Source organism: Montipora capricornis, chromosome 14 (assembly GCF_036669925.1).
Source record: "Montipora capricornis isolate CH-2021 chromosome 14, ASM3666992v2, whole genome shotgun sequence".
NCBI lineage: Eukaryota > Metazoa > Cnidaria > Anthozoa > Scleractinia > Acroporidae > Montipora > Montipora capricornis.
The window spans coordinates 952501-975000 of record NC_090896.1 but is presented as its reverse complement, the minus strand read 5'-3'; the positions used below and the strand labels follow the sequence as shown (position 1 = coordinate 975000).

Below are 22500 nucleotides of genomic sequence, written 5' to 3'. Positions count from 1 at the left end.
ATGTTATCTTTGCACTGCACTACCGCACGTTGTGGGTAAAAGACGTAATCTTGACGCCTTCGAAATTAATGTTTTTTCACGTGTCGGGTAGTGGAACCGACAAGTATAAAATTGGTATTTGGCAACATTTCAAGATTTGTAATGAAACAATAAATTCCTTCTCGTGTTTTGAAGACAAAAACGTTAAGATACGTGATGTGCAGCCCTTATGCTTTAAAGAGTAAAAAGAAGTTATTTTAAACTGTCAAAAGTAGTCCGGATCGACCCAATTTCTTGAAGGAAAAAATTCTAAAAACTGAAAAAGATTTCTTCGCTTCGAAAACTTGAAGTCAAATCGTGATGCTCTTGACATCATCTACGTAGGCAAAGTGAACATATTGCGAAGACAGTCTTTGGAGGAAACCGTCGCCCAAACCGATTTGTTCTCTTGTATAGAAACTTGTGTACAACGATTTATTTCTTTGGAAAGCTGTGGAAAGACAGGGCGGGGAGGCAATTAAGAATAAAGATCAATTTCTACACCGAAGATATAATAAACGTTGAAAGCATTGTGTGATAACTTGTCGTCGGTCTGCATTATAAAAAACACTCAAACAAAAAGATATACAAAACCGAACTGTTTGTTCCTAAGCCGAATACTTTAGGTTGAAATCATAAAACGTTAAGTTGCGTCGAGGGAGAGAAAATCTCTAAGATCAATCCACACTTGAAAAATGCATTGTGGTATTACAAATAGAGGGAATTGGCGACTCCCGCAGTGAAGGTGCTGTGGGGGATAAATTGACCGGCTATTTTCCACAGCATAGTTTTAATGGATCTCCTTCCCAGATGTAAAAAGATAACCTTTGAAACCCCTTTTACATTCCTTTGGAGAGAAGGGTCGCACTACCAAAAACTATAGGATGACATATTGTTTTGTAAAATAAACAACTTTTTGCTCTAGTGCGACCCGGTCCTTCCTCTTCAAGAACATGCCACACCGCAAAGGACACTTATCCCTGAATTAGTGTTTGAAAGAGTCTTGGATGAGTTTCGTTTGATAAGAAGAGAACCTCTCGTGATCCTTTGTCTAAAGTAACGGAAATGTTCGAGAAAACAAGGCATTAGGGATAATTAAACATGCTTTCAGTGAGGCGATGAAACTTCCAAATGTGATGAGATTGAAAACAGACAGGCAAATGGATGAATAAGATCATCTCGAAGAATTCGACGGACCGAAATGACTATAAAAATACGCAATTCATAAAGAATAATTTCCTACAAGTGAAATCGTCGTTTAATTTTTGTCCTTAGCAAGAACAAAAAACGGGCTTAACACGAAAATAATCCCATCATTACTTTCACAAGGTAAGTTTATCAGCAAAATTAAATAATTTATACGATAATACGTACTTAGCTTTACAAGAACAGATAACTTCTTTTATTCAATTAATCACGCCCGATTCAGTTGTGACCTTGTGAAAGGGTTACTTTCGTGATACTTGCCTCATCCAATTGCATTTTTTTGTTAGATACATTTAAGAAGACCTCCAACCCGGCTCGTGCATGTCAAAGCTCAAGCAGTGCTTTAATTAAAAGATTGATCCATTTGTTCCTCTAACGTTAAAGTGACGCTGAGTTGGCCGGCATAATTCGTTCTGGCAAGAGCTTGCGAAAGTGCGACCTTGCAAATTGAAGAGTCTCTTCCTGGAGAGTGCCTTTATGTTTATGTGACGCCGTACTTTTTTTTCTGCACAAGCAAGGGAATCGTACCTTGCGACCATTTATTGGGCTTCTGAGGCTTCAATATCCAGTGATTGTTTCTTTTGTGTCCGGGGGTGAAATCGCCTTTAAGTGTCGCCATTTAAATAAAAACTACTAAATAACACCTTTCCGTTTTGACTGAGAATTAAATCATTTACTGTGGCTACGCTAATGAAGGCGGCTGAGCAATACAATGATTTAATCTATTTCCTGTGGCTCAGATGATTATGTTGCTTCGCTGCACGTTTACGGTATCAAAATGGTGCTTAGCACACAGAGTTGATTTGCTGCCATTTGCAGCACTTTGAAATCTCAGAGTGTCACTTATGGTTCTTCAGGTTTGAGAGGGGATGAATCGCTAATGCGTAAGATCTGTGAATACAACCTACTGAGTATCCAGCTACAGCTTTCCGTGATACTTTTCATGTTTCAACGAGTCTTAATACGAAGCGTTTTACCGTCTCGTCAACTATTCAGGAACCCTTCTGAAGGAAGACAGTGAATAACAAACTCTTTATAAGGGACTATAACACGTACAATAAAGGAAACGCTGAAGGACATTTTATTGAGATAATAAAGAATCCGACGAAACCACAAAGATCGACGCCACATTACGCAAGGCAAAAAGAAAACAGCCAGTGTTAAATGTAACCGTAATCAGATAAGAACAAATGTGTATAACGAAAATATCTGTTAATATTGAAGCGCAGCTGCACTTTGGACTCATTTTCAAAGCCGTGGTATTGTGAAGGCACCGAGTAAAAAGCAATTTACAGAACAAAAACAGTTAGAATATAAATGGAGAGAGATCCAGACAGGAAATGACTCGCGCGCGTTCTCATGGAAGGGTGAAGATCTCTGGGCTACAATCGGTTTTGTAATAAATGCCCTAAACACCCAATTAGTCCGGCTATTGACCGGCAGATAAATACAATATACAATGACCAAATGAAACAATTAAAAAAAAAAAAGAATCGTTACACAACGAGTGGTAAAGGTGCGGGTTTTCTGTTCACGTTATAACTGTTTTAGAAAACGCTTAGTCTCCGAGTCATGATACAAGGAGAGGTTTGGAAAAGCAAGAAGCAAGACAATATTTCTTGACAAATGGCCTGGCACAGAATTTTTAATGTTCTTGTGCACGAAATCTCTGGAACGCTCCATCGAATTCATATCCTAGATATAAGCTGCTTTAATTCAGTGGCGCTTTTCTGCTGTTAACGTGAAAAAGTGCACAAATGTTGAACGATGCTTAAAAAACCCAGCGGTTGGAAATAAAACATTAATAATTTTCATTACATAATTCGAACTTACCGGTCACATAGCCAGCTAATTCCAAGTATCTCGCATATGTTTTCTTTTCTGGACCTTTTCTCCACGAGGGCGATGAACAGTTCCAATTGTTTGTGTTGGTGTGGTGATTATGCGCGTACTTTCCCGTCAATATACTCGTTCGGGATGGACAGCACATTGGAGTTGTAACAAATGCATTGACAAAATCAGCTCCCTCTTGTCGCAGAAGCCGTTGCGTTTTTTTCATCACATACGGAGATCCAAGTTCTTTGTCCATATCATCAACAAGAACAAAGATAATGTTGGGTTGCTTCACAGATCTTGTCCCACTTCGCAAATTTGTCTTCCATTTGCGTCCACTAAGTGCCAAGCCACACTGTAGCAGTAACATCAAAAAGGTTACGAAGTTCTTAGCCATTTTGAGGTGACCGGCTGTGACTTACCGCGACCGACTCCTCGTTGTTGTGAAACGCTTGGCTACTTTCCAGTCTGGAGAGGCTCGAACAGAATCTTGAACCTATAAAGAGATCAGAAGATTCAAGACCAAACACTGCGCGGCGTCACTAATGCATAAGCAGCACCGAATTCCGTCAGCTCAACACTAAACAATTGAGTGATTTCAATTGCTTTGAATATTTCAATTATCACAAGATGGAATTACTTTAAGAAGCCTGTGTTGATTGAGTAGATATGCAAAATAATTTCGAATAAAACGGGCAAATTCCCGCTGGGAATTCTGGCTGCAAATATCGAAGCCATGTGATTGGTCTTTGACCAATAGTTCAATTAATCTCTTAAGAAGGGAAAATTCTGATTTGTAAAAGAGATCAGACGCAACAATATTTTCTGAGACGAAAACAAAACAAGATTGATCAGTATAACTTTCTTTCCATTGAAACTTACCTACAGCTGTAATGTAATATGAATACTTTAATAGAGAATTCTGACAAATATATACTTAACGGAAGAGAAGCTATTTTTTGAGGTGGCCAAAGGAAACAGGTCAATCACATTCAAGGAAAACTTCAATGAGCGTCTTTCGTACACAGACATCACGTCTTCAAAAGACCTTTGCTGAGGCCAGGCCCATAGTTTTCCGGAAACAGCACTCATGAAATATAAACAGATCAATTGACAGCTTTTAATGTGGGAGGAGTTAATGTCAGCGGAGGAAAAAATGAATGCTCTACAAAACTGAGATGTTCAGTTCTGCCTGCATAATCATTTTTCACAATGGGAGGTGATAACGAGAGGTAAACTATGACATTATGCTTGGTTGTATAACAGACGCTAAATACTTCCAATGTGCTGTCCTTGAGACCGCCCATAGATTATGATCAATGCATTTTGGATCACTTTTCACATAACAAAATTTCAGACGCAAGAATTTTACGGGAAGTTTCGCCTTTCTGCGATCTGTCACTTAAACCCATTTCAAACGTTCCAATGCAAATGAACGAAAACAATAGATTTTTTCTCATTTGCATTATTCGGCACATGTAAAATGTTCAAAAAAGGAGACAGATTAAACCAAAATTATCTAAGTCACTATAATAAGAATCGACCACTGATTTAACTCGGTGACGACAGAACCATAAGCTTGATAACAGGGTTTTTTTGAAGTTATGTCAGCCTTGATCAAATAGTGCTGACTGGTGGATCGATACCTCCGATGGACGATAACATAACGCACTGGTAGGGATTATCAGTAAAGCACGGTGTCCCGGGCACGATGTCTGGTTGGGGGAAAGGGATCAAGTCGACGTCGACATTGAAAATGCCATTGTGAGGTACTCTAAACCGAAGGTCACTTTGTGAAACAAACTGCTCGCAAGCGTTTCGTACAAGCATCTCAGCTTCCGATGTCTAATGTAGTGCTATTCGAAATGAAAACATTGCCCGCTCAGGGCCTATGGCAAGCAAACCTGGAATCCATGAAAACACTTGTGCATGAAATTTCAAAACACCATTTGACGGCCACCTCGGCTTACCCTTAGCATCCCCAAGGAAATTCCCGGTTTTTGCTTAAGCACATATTGCTGGAACTGACCTGTTTGACAAACCAATTTTAAATCCTTGTTGAAATCAAACCTCTTGGTGAGATCAGGCAAAGGGATGGTGTTGGCGCAACTTCGGGGTGATTGTAAGAATCATGACTTAGAGGATATCTATAAAAGAAAAAAAAAAAGAAAAACAAAATGGTGGAGCAAGTGGGGAAACTAACATGACGTCCAGAACCCCAGATATCCTACCCTCGGAAGTTACGCCCTCTGTTTTTTTTCTATTCAAGGTGGGTACGTACGGCTAAGTGCAAGATGTTTCTAGTGCAAACTCCTTAGGTATTCAGGACGACTTGTCTGCTTTTAACCTCAGTACTGTCTTATCTTCCCACCACTTGGAAGCTGCTAAAATAGGGCCTATTTTAGCAGCTTCGAAGTGCTGCACTATTTCCGTAGAACCGTAAATAGTCTCATGATCTTTTAACACCTTTACAATGTCTTATGCCTTTACTATTTTAAAACCCCTGACTTTTAAGTTGCAAAAGTCCATAATTTAACTTTTTCTTTTTCAAAACCCAGACGCCTCTGCAAGTCAGTGTGAACAGCAAGATACTGAAATGATGGAATTTCAGACCAATTGTGCATTTCATAACTGCTTTATTTGCTTTCATAGTAACCATAAAAAGAAAAAAACAATACGTTTTTTCAATTTACTTTCAACTGAGAGCACAAAAGAAAGAGACTATCTTCACCAAACTTTTGACAGGACTTAAAGTGACCATTAAATACAAGGTTAACACGAACCCAATCGGCTCATCAGCTTTCTCGAGAAAGGAAAAGAAAGTAGATTCCCCACCAAGATGTTTAAAACATTTACCAACACGAAGGAGTTTTTTTCAACTGATGAATGCAAATCATCCATTTACAGCTCCACGAAACAGCTTTTAAAAATGAACTTAAACTCACTATACAGAATGACAGTTTACGTTTAGTATGGCAATCAGAACGTGAGCAATTAGTTTTGGGGTCAGAACAATTGAGCTCAGTGACACCCTAGACATCCACAGAGTTATTAAAAAACTGAAGCTTGGAACAACACGCTAGGGGAAACCCTCTGTAAGAATCATTTATCATTTTTAGATTCGTGTTTGCAACTGATGGCTAAACCCGGGCAAACACCGCTCAAGACTGGGAAATTCTTCAAAAAATTATCTTATTCTAGTTTATGTTACTCTCTTCTAAGACTTGCCCTGTAGCCGAAGCTAATCTAAAGCGAGAATCAGCTTAAGTAGCTTATGGAGAGGTTAGGAGAGCAGTTTTCAGCCAGACCTTTTATGTCACTAGTACTTGAACTACTTATTTTTTGTTATTGGCACTGAATGGCTGTGACGCCAGAAGAGCCGGCGAGAGAATTACTTATCCCGCCGCCTATTTCCTTTCATTTTCTCTTCCCTCATGTGCTTCCATTCGCCACTGATTCTTGCTGACTTCTCAAAAGACATACCACAGTGAAGAAATATTTTCTCTTAATGGAAGTGTATGTAGTTTATCAAGTGATAAGTCACTTATCTCTCTACTGACCTCATACGCAATTAACACTGAGAATCCATCCAAGCAAGTATTTTCTTCCACAGACAACCTCTTTATAGTTTCAGTTTACATATAAGCTTTTTGAAAAATTTAAACCACTATAAACGATCAGAAAGCTAAATACAAATACACACAACGGACAACAGTCCAAAAAGATCCAAGCATGCAGAAAGAGGTCAGAGAGCGGTTATTCAGAGCAATAACTGTGAAGTGTTTTTTCCTCCAATTTGAATCTACGTCACAGAGCCTCTCACCAAAGGAAGAGGTAAACTTATCTGGAAAAACGTTTAACATTTTATAACATTGCTTAAGAGGAAAAAAAAGACTATTGAACACAGTTGTGTGGGTCAAAAGGTTATTTTATTTTATTTTTTTGAAGGTCTATCCTCGACAAGGGCTTGCCGATTTAAGACGTATAAGGAAGTTTGCAAGGGAAGTAGACGATCGAAACAGGAGAAGAAGGACTGGTGTGGCAGTGGTGAGAGCACTCACCTCCCACCAATTAGGCCCGGGTTGGACTCCCAGACTTGGCGTAACATGTGGGTTGGGTTTGTTCCTTCTCTACCGTCTGCTTCGAGCGGTTTTTTGTTTCCGGGTACCCCGCTTTTCCCCACTCCCAAAAAACCAACCTAATTTGTTATGTTAGTTGTTTGATGTGATTTAGCTTCTGGACAGTCCCCAGTTAGTGCTTCAGCGCTGAATACGGTTCATTACCCCAGGGGTGGTTCAGTGATACAGTTGAATTCTCAGTCCCTACCACGCGGTTGATCCGTGGGTTTGTTTCTTGACCAGGGGGCCCCGTTTCTCGAAAGTCCCGAAAACTTTTCGGGTCCGAAAAGCCAGTCGTGAAACTGCCAACCGCTTGTTTTGGAAGGCCGATCTTTTAATATGTTTTCAAGGTAACAAAAAGAAAAATAACAGTGAAGTTTGACGACTTAAATCCTCTCCGTTCTTGAGATACAAGGGGAATTGTGACACCCGAAAATGGTCCGTAAAATTTCGGGACTTTCGAGAAACGGACCCCAGGGCACACATCAATGGCCGGTTGGGTGCAGCGGAACCGAGCGTGTGGGAGCTGAGAGCCGACGCTTTTGCTCTTAACACTCTGCATAATAGCGACGTGAAATCACCAAATTTGAGGCTTTCACCACAACGTGAGCATAAGGAAAGGAAAGGAACATTTAACAAATAGATTCCATGTTGCCGTGCGTCTGTTCAGTAATAGATCACAGATGACGTCAAAATGTGGTAAGAACAAAAAAATGGCATACAAGGCGATAGCCGAGTGTGTCACTGATGTTCTTACCACATTTTGACGTCTTCTGTGATCTATTACTGAACAGACCCACGGCAACATGGAATCTATTTGTTTTATATAATAAAGAATTAAACTTTATTGGCATAAAAGCTGATGGTGACGTCAATCGTGCGTCTGTCCTCTAATAGATCATAGGCAAGAACCAATCAAAATCCGTGAATAACTTGGGTTATTATATAATAAATGATGGAGCAGAGCCAGGGGATAATCCAACAGTGCTTTGTACTGTCTAGACAGGGGCCCCACCTTTCTCCAAACTAATGCACTTAGAAGGAAATATTAGCCAATACCCTGCGAGCAGAGTGTCTTTCGATCTTCCTAGATAAGTCGGGAAGAGGAAAGATGACTCTGCCGCCTCCACATTTCGTATTGAGCATGCGTTAAAAATTCAAATGTATTCGGTGTCAGTCACGCGTGACCACTAACCACAAAACCACAAAACAAAAGCCAAACAAGGGGTCGGGATATTTTCGAACAACTCTGGCAAACACACGACAACCAAGAAATTATTTCAGTGGAAACTCTAGATAGCTCATACTTTTAAATTGCCATTTCATTTTTTACTGAGAATTTTATAGGTTTCTCGCAGACTAGTTTCTGTAACCGACATACAGAGGAAATACTCATGGGAATTGTCACGAGGTTGTAAATTTCAAAAAATATGATGACGCGTGGCGATTGATCACGCGCAAAAATTAAAAAAACAGGTTTGACAAGTCGAAACTGGACTGACTCATCCATTTCATTGGATGAGCGACAAATCAAAGAATGTGAGGGCGGCCGGCAGAGTCTTCTTTCCTCTTTCCGACTTATCTAGGAAGATCGAAAGAGATTCTGCTCGCAGGGTAATTAGCCAATAAACTAAGGCGAAAATTAATCATACCGAACAGAAATCAACCTATTGGGGAATCCTACCTATTGGCGAATGAAACTAAGCACGGCAATTTGTCGACGATTAAGAAAATCCACGAAAGTAGTCAAGACCTTTGGAACTTAGCTTGATTTAAATTCAATAAAAAGAAACAAAGTGATCTGGCAAGGAAAGTGAGAAAAACAACTCGGCCTTTAATAAAACGTCGCGTAGTCCACAACGGAAATCCACAGTTCATTTCTCGTACGATGGGAAAGAAGAATTTTAGTATTAATCCGAGAATACGAGAAATACAGAGAAACCTCTTGACACAGTAAAAGAGAAAAAAAAACGCGAAAGATTCTGAATCAAGTTATTTGGAACAATCAGTTTACTAAAATTTCGCATGCACGGCCCATGGGTCCATAGGATCGAGGATCACATTTACTGGCGAAAAATGTCTGCGCGTGCGTCGCGAAATACGGCACGTGATACGTTTCCGGGAATATCATTGGCTCTCGTGAGAAAGGCACTCCCGAGAAGAACAGAAAGATGGCTGCCGTTTGAGAATTGGTAGATTGTTGGTTTCCATACTTTTTAGAGCAATTAAGGCAAGTTTTAACGCCAGTTTCAAGTGGAATGTATTCTTAGAGAACGTCTATGATGTGTAAAACGTCTGCAAGTCCAATCCAACCAGTATCCTCAGGAAAATTTGCTTCTCTAAAATGTTATTTCCTGGGAAGAATGTCGGTCGTTTCGCAAACGGTCAGTTCGCAAACGCCTGATAACCTCATTTAGTATCACCTAACTAGTGGACTAATGCAAATGCTGCATTTTAATTGGCCGCCATTATGAAAGAGCTCCATAGAATTGTGTGTGGAACGGAATTTACTTCCCGCGAGTTCGATTCCCATTTTAAAGGCACTGTTAAACTACCAATTTTTACTGACTTGAAATTTAACGTTCAACTGCATTGAATGATACTTTTGACCAAATTTTTTTTTCGTTTTATAGTTCAGTTAGCATCAATTCAGATTCACGTTTGTCCTGACTCGCTAATTGTTGACAATCCCTAAAACGCTTTTCATCGTGCTTCTAAAGGTGTGATTTTATTGACTTCAAAATACCTTTAGCTTTCAATCTGTTTCCTGAGCGAAGCGCTGAGCTCATGTAACTTTTTTGACAAACTTCGGGTTCGGTTTCTAGCCCGCTATTCGCACGAACAACGATATCGAAGAATGACATAATGTGCTAAATGTAGAGCTGGTGGGCAGAGCGGACTTCCCCTATATTCGTTGATCGAGGTACTTAACAGATAGACCAGAGTAACTGCCGTCACAATCAGGCTCGTTTCAGACAACATTTAGGGTGCGTTCGATTGACCGTATTCCGGAATAGGAATACATGGAATACAAGTTGGAAATCCTTCGTTTTTGCGGAGATTCACATTAAAATTGTCAAATATTTGCTAAAATGCTATTTTAAACATATTTTTATCATCCTTGAGGCTTCGAAACGCGCCAAACATACCGTTTTAATCATCACTCCACGCATTCTTATTCCCGGCCGGAATAGGGTCAATCGAACGCGCCCTTAGGGTGCGATTTTTGGGAAAATCCGAAAACGGATTTTGCGTCTTTTTGGCGAAAACCAAAACCGGATCATGAATCCAATGAAAAAATCCACACTCGAAGAGGATACTTCGGATTCACCACTTCAGTGTTGGTTTGGGAAAGGATTTCAAAAAATTATTTTTGATAAGCGGTTTTCCATGCGGAAATGGCCGTTTTTATACTAGAGACGCATTATTCGTCTGGGACGAACTTGGGCAAACATTTTTTCTGCGTCTGTTAAATTCGTCTAGTATGAAGACGGGCACAAGACGCATTATGCGTCTGGACGAAGTATCCAGTTTAGTGCGTCTTCGAAGACGGATAACATGAGAGACGCATAATTAGTCTGGACGGATTATGCGTCTCTACTGTATCCAGGTGATCTGCTGACGTAATTCGGAGGACTAGGGAGAAAAAGTTTAACGCCGTATCCCAAAACCGCGCGTGGCCTTATTTTCTAATTCAACTTGGCAGAGGCGAGGTTAGAGCTCGTCGGGTATACTTGAAGGTTCATTCGGTAACAGGAAATGTGGTAGACACGGAATGATCTGTTGAGTTTTGGCGATGGAAATACTGCAGGGAGTTTGGAAACAACACCTAAGGCCGCGCGGTTGTGGGATACGGCGTTAAAACTTTTCTTCTCAGTCCTCCAAATTACGTCACCAGATCACCTGGATAAAAATGGCCAAATATTTGCCATCAGCAACAAAATTCGCGACATGAACAACATAAATTTTGAACCGCGAATATAAAAAGTTACCATCAGCGAAAAACATTTTGGGAGATTTTCGCTATGTTCAATTTTGCCATTGTACTTTTGGCTTCACAAGTGAATTCGCAAAATCGAAAGTGACATATCGAATTCAACGGGCGGCGCGATCATGTTACCTTGTCCGTTTACTCGCGAAACAAAGATACATCTGTGTCTAAATGATGGCAAGACACCGGGTTTTTGCTTTTGTTAGTTTGTTTGTTTTTTCTTTTAAGTGATACAAAGTTTGACAAGAAATGTTAGAATTCAACACAAAGATCACAATCACCCAACTCTTGAGATTGACCAATGTTTCTGCAAAGTCAAAAATTTACTCTCTTAGGCGAGGTTATTTATCACCAGGGAATTCCATCGTTTTGGAAATAGCAGCTTTATTTTTATTAGGTTCTTTATTATACATCAGCGTCACAAATTCTTACCGATTTTGGGATTTATTTTGTTGAAAATTGCAACAAAATAAATCCCAAAATCAGGTTTGAGTGACTCAAACCTGATTTTTGGGGCTGTAAAAATGTCACTAACCCGGCGAAGCGTTTCTTTTTCGACATCAGTACAGCTAGCGAGGGAACGCACCGAGACTGCGGCGCGCAGAACTTCTATCAGCCTATACTGCAGTATTGTATAGAGGTGAAAACTATATTATGCCTTTAGGCAAGGTAATAAGGTCGACCATCAAAACATTTTTTCTCACTTCTAGAAATTAAAAAGCAGTTAAATCATGGTACCCACCAGATCCGAGTTTTCCGTTCTACTTGCTTGGGTATTTTCGACAGCTTTCTTTCTTTTCTTGACAGCTGGAGATGATACTACTTGCAAATAGGAGTTGAATGCAATGAGCACTTTTAAAATTATTATCCACTTTGTCATCCTACACCGAGCGAAATAGATTGTCCGCTTTAATTGATGCACAGCAAGATGATGTTAATTTGCTTTCTTCCTGATTACAGTAAATTATGAAAAAAAAAATAATTCGAGGGCTACTTTGGCGCCGCTAACAATCGTTTAGAATATGTTGCATCAGCGTGGCGTAATGAATATCGCTTGGTTATCACAATTCATTGACAATTTGTACACATTTGTTTAACAACCCCATCAACCCCGCGCTAAAATCAGAAGGAGGCGCAAGAACTAAAACTCCAAGAAATCGTCTCAAATCAACCTCAAATACTCGGAGTAGATTTAGGTCAGGAAATTTTTTATCCAAAAACCGTTTGCATTTTTCTTGCTCACGAGTAGAAAATCATATTCTCCCATATAATATCCACCTTTTAAAAATGCAATATGCCACGTCGGTACACTCTCCTCAAGAGAGCCTGGAAAAGGATCAAATTAAAGTGCACCTAATGGATCCTGGAGTCAAATATTTTCTGTTCCCAATATAATCTGGACAGAATATCTGCGCGAGGTTTATTCGGGAGTGTGCCGATCTCATTTGTGCGCCTGTATGCGATATTTTTAATCAATCTATTAGTCAAGGTAAACTCTCAGACGACTGGAAATCTGCTAGAGTTACGTACACCTCTTTTCAAGCAAGGCGAGTGAGATGACGTAAACAACTATATTATCCGATCTCGATTATCCCAGTTGTAGTCAAGATATCGAGAGAATCGTTTACGAACAACTATATGCCTATTTAGAGGAGCACGATATGCCACTGTATGAAAACATCAGTCGGGTTTTCTTGCTATTCAGCAACTGTTACAGATTTGCTTGAGGCAATTGAATACTGGGAATATAATATAGATATTGCAAAAATCAACGCGGTTATTTTCCAAGATCTAAAGAAAGCTGTAGATACCGTTGGCCACAAGGTTCTTGTATCGAAGCTTGACTTTTATGGTATGTCTGGGAATTCATTAAAATGGCTTCAGTCGTATTTGGGGAATCGTATACAACAATGCTCAGGGGTTGGTGGGTCCTTTTCTGACGGCCGTGAATTGACCCGTGTGGTGTCCCTCAGGGGACCCTCCTCAGTCCACTCTTATTCTTACTATATATAAATGACCTTCCAAATTGTTTTTCATACTGTGAACTGAGGATGTACGCCGATGATACGCATCTGACATATGCGGATAATGATGTAGGTAGCATTGAATCATGTCTTAGTGAGGACCTATTGAATGTGTACTGTACTTGGTTAATTTAACGCAAACAAACTTACTCTAAATATGACTAAAGCATGCAGAATTTATGCTGATAGGATCTGGCCAAAGGCTAGATACCATTGCTGCTTCCCCGGCCATCAGTCTTAATGAACGGTACTCGGGTGAAACAGGTTGCAACTACAAAATCACAATAAACTCAGCTGGAATTGCCACATCGAAAAACCGTGAACCAAGAGATCGCTTCTGGAATCGGTGCCATGCAACGTGTTAGGCACCTGGTTCCTCAGGCGACTTTATATCTTATATACCAAGCTTTGATACAACCTCACTTTGACTACTGTGGTACTTTTTGGGGAACCTGAGGGGTAACTTTACAAGAGAAGCTGCAAAAATTGCACAATAGAGCAGCCTGTGTTTTAACACTCTCTAACTATGACGTTGATGCTGGACAATACCGATATTCTTGTTTACAAACATTGACGTCACATTCCTTTTGATATTCATGTTTGCCAACCACGGAACAAAAGAAGCCATTGTTTCAACAGCCAATTCGGTCGTGGTTGGCATATTCAGAATAACAATGGGTGACGTCACGAGAAACATCGCTACTGTTGGAAATCACGGGGTGGAAAAATCATGATCACCAGCGAAACAGCTAAAACTATTTTTAAAATAATGTGTGCGTGGCAATCTAACATTAAGTTTGTTCTCGGAGTCCTTCAAGTTGTAGTTCGTATTACGTTAAGAAAATTTCGATGCTAAATTCTCCGGAGCTAATCCCTGTAGGCATTTGAATAACATGGTGGCCCTGAGCTTTAGTTATAGTGGCGCCACACTGTGGAATAGCCTTCCTTGTGAGACTAGGTGCGCGGAATCCCTCAGGTTGTTCAAACTCGTAATCAGCAAAGCTCTATAAGGGACGGCATTCAAGGAAAGCAGCTTTTTAATATGGTGTAGTTCATAGCTATAGTTATAGTTGTGTAGTTGCAGTTATGATCTTTCTGTAAATAGCCGATGAATTGCTAGCCTGCGTTCGCAGACGTATTTCCGGTTGAATAGCCCGTGGTTAAATAAACAAAGTTTCATTCCCCATCCAAAGAAAACATAGGTCACTATTGTTACCCAGAATTTCGCTCTTTCTGTGCCGTACAAGCCACGTAAACTTGGCAGAACAAGCAGTAATTTGGACTCCACGACCGTGATGTGAGAGGCAAGGGTCTACTATTCTCGCTTTTATGTCACAAACTGCTTTGCATTCCTGTTTTCGAACAAATTTTGCATTGCAAAGCAGTTTGTGACGTAAAATTGAGACTAGACCCATGCCTCTCACATCACGGTCGTTGGTCCAAATTACTGCTATTGTAGCTTTGACAACTTTGCGCGTCTTGCCCGGCAGAGAAAAAAACGCAAAATTTTGAGGTAAGAATCGTCAAACATGTTTGCTTTCGGTGGGGAGATCAATATTGTAGATTTAAAATATTTGAGTTTAGGTGCACTTCAGAGCTCCTTTACTATCATAACACGTTCGTCCTCAATGCCGCGGATATTCGCTTTCAACAACTTTTACACCTCACTGATTATTTGCAGTAGAAGTCGATGTAGTTTGTGTATCATTATTCGATCGTCAATTTACATTAAGGGTAAGAATAGTTTACGGAAGTTGTCTTTCAAAAAGTATTGTTAGTATAAAAACTCGAACAACAGACAAATCATTTTTTGGCTCATTAGCATACACCCATTGCCTTCTGATCTATCAGTAGTGCATTGCATAATGAGCTACCTCTGAGACTTTGAGCGCAATTTACGAGATAACCGCTGAGTCATGACTCTTTGAAAATTCAAATTTTAAAGGGAATGCATGGGCTCATTAGTGCTAGAATTTAATTTATAGGTCAGATTTTGATGGCTAATAACTTGCTCGTTATCAAAGACAAAAGGCTTAACATTGGAAATATAGACCTCTTTCATAGTGGCGGCCAAATAAAATATTCTTTTGTTTTAATTCTACTAAGCCTTTTTAGCCTCGCTACGACAAGCAAATTTCAAAAGAATTTTTTTAATATAATGAGGACAGTACGTGTAATTAACAAAAAGACAAAAGAATTTAAAAGTGGTTGCCATTTATGAAAATAGACTATGACTGAGTTTAACAAGGTCTGATGCCTTCTGTCTGCAAACGTGTATGTTAATGAGACAAAATGTTAACAATTACGTCAGCCTATAGGAACACGGGGCAAGGAAAAGAGATTAGAATCAAAAACACATTAGAGTGGTGGAAAACAATTATGGTATTTTCTGTTAACTTATAATGCCAGATGGTTCAGTTAAAGTCCATTGTAATAAATTGCTCAGGGCAAATGTAGTCCTCTGCTGTTTTTCCGTGTTGAAGTCTCGGTAAAGGAAAATGTGTTGTCCGCGGAAAAAAAATTGTCGCGCCGCTATTTCGTATATAGAGCCAAATTATATAACAAATTTAAAGGGAAAGTACGGTCTAGAAAAAGTTTCTCTGATTCGAAACTTCTTTTCCTGTATTGTCATACTTGACCACTCATTTGGACTAAATGTGTTTAAATAGCCAACAATAACGCTTCATAAATAGGCAAATATAAATTGAAATCCGCCATCTTTGTTTTTGTTTATGCAAACGAGGTAATGACGTAGCAATAGTCAAGGATTTCTCCGGATCCTGACTAAATGTACTTGATGTAAAGAAGAAAACCACGGGCCAGGAGAGCAATACTACGTAGACTTGAATCTTAATCCAGAAACTAAATTGTATAGATATTGGCTACACCTCTGAACAGATTTACCTCGTGGTCGTTATATGCAGGAGTGTTACAAGGCGAAAGAGAGCTTTTAGTGCTATCCTGCGCTCATTGTTGTGAAATGAATGCCTGGAAATCAAGTTTAATCTGTCTACCGTGGCTTTCCACGAGATCCCTGTTACAACTTCAAATCAAACGATCGATTTATATGAGTTCTATCAAATGGTAAGGGTAAATCGTTTCCGTAGTTTCCATACTGCTAACAAAATTTAACCACAGTTCGAGTGACGATTATTAGCGCATAACAATGAAAGTCGTCTATATATGGCTTGATTCAGTTTTCTTGCTCCAATATAATGACATTTTGGACTAGTTGACTGAGATTTCCGTATGAAGCGAATGTCACCAAGACCATGCAATATTCATATGATATACCTGAAGATACCGCTTGAAGTTCTCCTTGATAAAATGACAGACCCGAACAGAAAATATAGCAGTCAGGTTTACACGTTTGAGGAATCCATCCACGTTTTATTTTCGCCCGGCCAACTTTTCTTTAAATTTAAATTTTCCGGTGTAAGCTTAGGTTTTTTAATTTTTATATGCGTTCTCAAGTCTAGACATGTGTCTAGTTTCATCCCCCTCGAAAGCGTTTACCCCAACAGCGGTAATTGTTGACGTGAAAAAGCCTTGCTAAGTGTATTGAGCAACATCTGAAAGTTTCGTCGCCTTATCCTAAATTAAACGCTTCCCTGTGTGAAAGCAAACAAATACGTTTGCTGAAGCATCGAAGAGGGCTGTCGCTGAAGGAAGAAAGTGAAAAAGGTAAACTTTTCGAATATTTCTTTGTCGCATGTCCAAGGTTTTTGTCTTGTTTACATTTGCTCTGGCTGTTTTTTTGCCGCCTAGTTTGATTGACTAGTATTAAGTGACTTGAGTTTCTGTCGCACTTATGGCCTACATGGCCTACTTTCTATTGAACCACAAGACCGTTTACCATAGTTCATCTTACATTTGAATTTCTCGAAGCAGAAAGGTCACACAACATTGAGAAAGTGATCGAAGAACTTGGTAAGGTCGAACACGTTTATAATAATAATAATAATAATAATAATAATAATAATAATAATAAACAACTTTATTTTTCGAGGGTAGCACTTGACAGTGTAAAATACTGATAAACTCGTGGCCCTCTAAACAAATTAAAAATAAACATATACATATGATAATAATAATGAAGCAATTAAAACTAGCCTATAAACAGTTAAAATATGATTTATCTAAAAATTAATATAAAATATTTGAAAATAAAGAAGAACAGTCTAAGATACAGTAAAGTGATGAACATCGTTATAGGACTCCAAAAAATACTTATATAAAGACTTCTTCAAAGTTTCTAAATTAGAGCTACTCTTAATGGGCCATTTCCGAGTTGCTGTTGTCTCGGTTTCGAAGTGAGTCTTGGTGCTCAACTATTGTAAGGGAAATGAGTTTGATTTGCCTAAGAATACGCAACTCATTTCCATTTGAATGGTTGTGCACCAGGACTCGCTTTGAAACTGAGGCATGCAGCAACTCGGAAACGGCCTATTTCATTGGGAAGTGAATTCCAAAACCTAATGGCTGATACTTGAAAAGTCCTAGCACCTTCTGATTCTCTTTTATACTTTAGACAAATTAAATTTAAAGACCCATATCTACTTTGTCTTTCACTTGAACGTATGTCGATGTTTCGTTTGAGTAATTCCAGGGTCATCCAACGAATCTGTTCCTCACATTATCTGTTCCCCAGAGGAATCTTGCTGGCTGGCAAAAATACAGGTGTTTCGATGAGCTGGCTGGGAAATTTATTATTGATAGAGGTTTTGCCTGGGAATTACTGACTTTTTCTAGCATTTCAACCCGAGCTGGCTTTAGAAACTCTGAAGACTGAGGGCGACTAAAAAAAAAAAAAAAAGGACCCCTTCCCTCTCCCAGAGAGTATTCACAAACATACGACGGCTGGTCAGAGTGATTGCGCTTGCGGAAAAAACCCGTTTTGTCCCGGTTTTGTCGCTTTTGTTCGGTCGTTTTGGATCGAGGGATTTGACAGCGCGCGGAAATCCTGGCTGGGAAACAAATTTGATCAGCTGGCTGGGAAACCAACCAATTTTATCTAGCTGGCTGGGAAATTTCTTGTGTGTCTTGCTGGGAAAAAGGAACAGATAATGTTTTCCCAGCAACACTGAAAAACACCTGAAAATGCCTTAATAACATTTTTTTTCATTAAGTGGGGTATAATAAGACATTTTACAACAAATTGGTCGTTGGGTGCCCCTGTAATTCTAACATATATTTGGGACACACTCCATTCAAACGTTTATAAACTAATGCACACTTATTAATCTTAGCTTCATGAAAAAACGGTAGTCAATTAAGTTCTCTAACAAGATCTACACTAATTGCTTTAGTATCAGCACTGAGAATAATGCGTGCGGCACGCTTCTGTAGCCTTAAATTATAAACAGATGTGGAAACCCACACACTAGAGCCATACATAATTTTTTGCTTTATAATGGCATTGTAATAAACAATTCGTTGATCTAAAGGTAAATAACGTCTGATTTTTTTCAAAATGAGATGTTGACGTTTGTTGACTATTGTACGTCATAACACGTCATATCCAAGATGGCGCTCTCCAAGTCACGAAAGAGGCAACTTCACTTTAACAAGGAACTGGACACAAACGGCAACTATTTTCGAATTCCTGGGGAAAAGTTTTCGTAATTTAGAGAAACTTTTTCTAGACCGTACTTTCCCTTTAAGGTTATTAATAGATTGAATTATTTGTATTTAACATTGCCCGAGACCGAGTCTGCTGTAGAAGATCCGGCCCTTTCGCTTTATTGCGAAACTGAATAACCGCACTTCGTCGCATCTTAGTCACAGATGAATGCACTCCAATACCCCTGTGAGGAATTTTTGATATGTTACGAATTCATGAAGGAAATATCATGCAACAAAGTCGAAACTCTCATCTCACATTTCAATCGGGCAGAAAAGTGCCATAAAATCAGCCTCCGAAGACAAACGAAAAATTCCGCACGCGGTATTTGGGGTAGAACAATCAGCTATTAGAACAGAAAATTTGGAAGCGATATCTTTAAACCTGTCGGGACAGGAGGTCCCAGAAGTTGCAATTACCCCATTAAACAATAAAAGCAAGGTGCCACACGCTGACACCAACCCGGTGTGGCCAACACATCACGCATGCGCACAACCATTTCATCCGGTCAATTAGCAGCCATGGACAGCTGTTTCGGCCTTTTGGGCCTCATCAGCATGGCGTAGCTAACATACCAGGCGGGTGTCTTTAGCACCCCTCTAAGTGGCAGCTTCACATGCCAAACATGTGGTAAGCTGGGTTGGGAACAGCAAAACTGTTCTCCCACGGCAAGCGTGTGGGAAGGTGGATCACATTAAGAGATCGGTGTGTCACGTAATAAGGTGGCAGATCGCGCGAGTGGCCTGTCAATTAACACCCGATCCTTTTACGCTTGATTGACATTATACATCAATGCTTATGGCTTATGGCGGGAAACAAAGAATAGCAATTTTAGCTGTTTCAAAATTAATTTTTCAGAATTTTTTTTTTCTCGGGAAAATATACTTCACAGCCACCGATTCAAGATTTGCAAACGAAATTTGAGCGAGACGCCCAAATTTACCTTTGCCGAGACCTTAATGCATCATTGGGTCCATTGTGATCGTGAAACTGAAACAGCCGGAGCACACTTTCAGTAAGCAAATGGACACGGTGGTGTCCGGCGTCATTAAGTGCGGAAAATGTTAAGGAGCCAGAAACAAAAAGTGTTTTTATAGAGTTTATGTTAAAATGATGCTTTCTGAGAGTCACTTAATTTCTACGAATATTTGCTCAGTAAAATCCCGGTAAACTTTGTAAACAGCCAAATGGCCTCTCAGCCACAATCGCACGACAAGGTTTCAAACCCCGCTAGGTGAAACGTACGTTGTTTTAGCGTCTCAAAAAGAGTGTTTCATAGAGCACACAATATTTCATCCTTTAACGTAAATCATAGTGAATTTCGTGTTCGATCAATTTTAGCTTTAGTCCAGGATACAAAACATAGTGAAACTCTCATTTTAAGTTAATTTTCTTCAGTTTTACACTATCTGTTCAGTTAAGCGTCTCACAAAGCATATGTCATAGAGCATATCATATTTCATCCTGTAACGTAAATGAATTTCGATTTCGATCAATTTTAGGTTTAGATAAGGATACAAAACGCACTTTGTGTGTGACACCCACTTGGTAAATGTAGTCTTCTTCTTTATTGGCAACATACATTTATTCTGGTTACGGTGTTCTCTTATTGGTCAATTACGGACCTGCTGTTTGCAGGTTTATGTAATTGATATCTTGTATCTTGCAAACATCCGTTGGCTATCCGATTGCAAAACACCATTTTTCTAAGATATAAAACAATACAGAATGATCATTTCCTCATGCGGGATTGCCTTGTGCGGTCCTGAGGCAAACGAAAAAGTGGCTTCAGAGGAAAGACTAAAGCAAGACGCAGTGTATGCGGAACTTTGGTAAGGTTTAAAAGGAGTTTTTTTTGCAAGTGGCCAAATAAATTGCAGTGCCCTCAGGCAGCAGTTGTTCTCCTAAGCAAACTGGTTGCAAAAAATGGTTAAGCATAGTTTTAAATGCAAGAAACGGTCATCGGAGACTCACTCCTCAGTTCTTTACTTTTGTCTATTTTTTATTTCCGTGTAAAACTGAACGACAGACATATTTCCGGTACTCTTCATCAGGAAACGTCATCCACATTTCATTATGGAAATTTGGAATCATTGTGAACACCATTGTACTAATTACTGTTCGCTTTGCTGGAAAAGCAAATAATTCAGTCTAAATTTATTAACACAACCTTATAACTGAGAGGAACACCTTTCAAATCACCTTTTCAAAGCCTTTTCAAATCACCAAAAGTAGGAAAAAACATTAACTTCAAGAACTTCATCTGATCCAAACTGCAGAGAGGTTTTTGAAAAGTTTCCTTACTAAACGGATTTGAATTCAGTTTTGAACAGAAACAGGGGAAGGCAAAGTTCACTGACGATTCTAAAAAAAAGGTAAAGCTGTTTTTAGTTTAGGGGTAACAAAAGAGCCAATATATTTCCTCAGGGAAATAATTTCAACCACAAATTATATTTTCAAGCTGACAGGATAGATAATCAGATGCAACTGGCGGTTTCGTGATCTGAAAAGGAAATTTTCAATTTGCAGTTGAATGTCATTACCGACTAATTATTTACCGAGGGAAAGGCAGCTGGCGGTAGCAGCAGAAGAGATGTCAGTCTAATTCAATCTTTATTTTTTTCCCCTTGTTCCAGGTTGTGATTAGTTTTCTTTTTCGCAGTCCATGAAAAACCTTGTAATTCCTAATTCCTTCAACATTATTTTTGCAGCCATCAAAAGTCGACATCTTTAGACGAATAATATTAACGAAAACATGTAATATTGGCGTTTGGATCGGACTATTCCCATATCTCGTTACTCCACTGCCTTGCTAAGGGATACGCCCTTCCAGTGACTGATAGAAAACACATTTCAGGTCCAAACAGAAGCAGAGAACCATCGATAAAACAGAAGTGATTGATTCATTGATTATATTACTCTCCACTTGTTTAAAACATTACTACATAGGACATTACTTCAAAAGAAAATTAGAGAAAACGCAGGCGGAAAGTGCATAATATTACTATATTAGAAAACAAATTAGATGCCCGGGATTAGATGTCCAAGTTCAAGTTATAACATTATATGAAAATGTATGGTCTTGCATACTACATACAAAACAAGTTACATATAAACGTGTATAACAGTACCACAAAGGAAAGATATGTTTCAATACTGAGAATTAGTATCTCTCGAGCGCAAGACTTTATATCTTTATATCTATGAGTGCTGATTGAAGGTAATCTCTCTTGGAAGCAATACATTGACTTCATCAGTCAATGCAAATAAGCAAAGGATTTGGTATTATCGCTAGGCTCACAAACTTAATGTCCTTCTCTACACTTTTAATAGATTACCGTTCGCTGATAGAACCTCATATTTCTTACGGTCGTTTTGCTTGGGGTCAGGCCATAAATAAACAGCTGGACAAAATTGTCACTCGCAGACAAAGGCGGGTTTTGCTTTTGATGTATTTTATGGGGTGCAAATCTCGTAGTAAATCCAGAAATTTCCGCCAGTTAAATTACTTTACTTTAAATCGGTTGCATCTTTGCTAAATCATGATCAGCGCGCTCTACCCAATATTTCAAATCTATTTCAGTTTACTCACTCTGAACAAATTGATTCCTCGGTCTGCAATAACTGGAAACTTCTGCTTAAAAATTGCACTTCTGCTTAAATCACTAAGGCTTCAAACACAACTAT

The 22500-nt window shown here is 39.2% G+C and overlaps 2 protein-coding genes across 8 annotated transcripts in view; one reads left to right on the top strand and one right to left on the bottom strand.

Moving 5' to 3' along the window:
* Positions 1-4084, bottom strand: part of LOC138032467 (putative extracellular sulfatase Sulf-1 homolog) — a 25124-nt gene extending 21040 nt beyond the window's left edge. Inside the window, exons 1-2 of one of the 2 annotated variants that reach the window (XM_068880148.1) lie at positions 3940-4084; positions 3058-3553 (exon numbers count right to left, since the gene is read on the bottom strand). In XM_068880148.1, the coding sequence (XP_068736249.1) occupies positions 3058-3454 (397 nt within the window). In that variant the 5' untranslated portion in view covers positions 3455-3553; positions 3940-4084. Of the gene's footprint in view, positions 1-3057; positions 3554-3697; positions 3819-3939 lie in introns of those variants that run through there. The other variant, XM_068880149.1, reaches the window with a different exon arrangement.
* A 10528-nt stretch (positions 4085-14612) lies between these two features.
* LOC138033176 (RYamide receptor-like) overlaps positions 14613-22500 on the top strand; it is an 18981-nt gene continuing 11093 nt past the window's right edge. For 2 of the 6 annotated variants that reach the window (XM_068880939.1, XM_068880941.1), the window contains exon 1: positions 14613-14703. The gene's annotated coding sequence lies outside the window, so the exon portion shown is untranslated. Of the gene's footprint in view, positions 14704-20505; positions 20646-20692; positions 21189-22500 lie in introns of those variants that run through there. The other 4 variants (XM_068880938.1, XM_068880937.1, XM_068880940.1 and 1 more) reach the window with 4 other exon arrangements.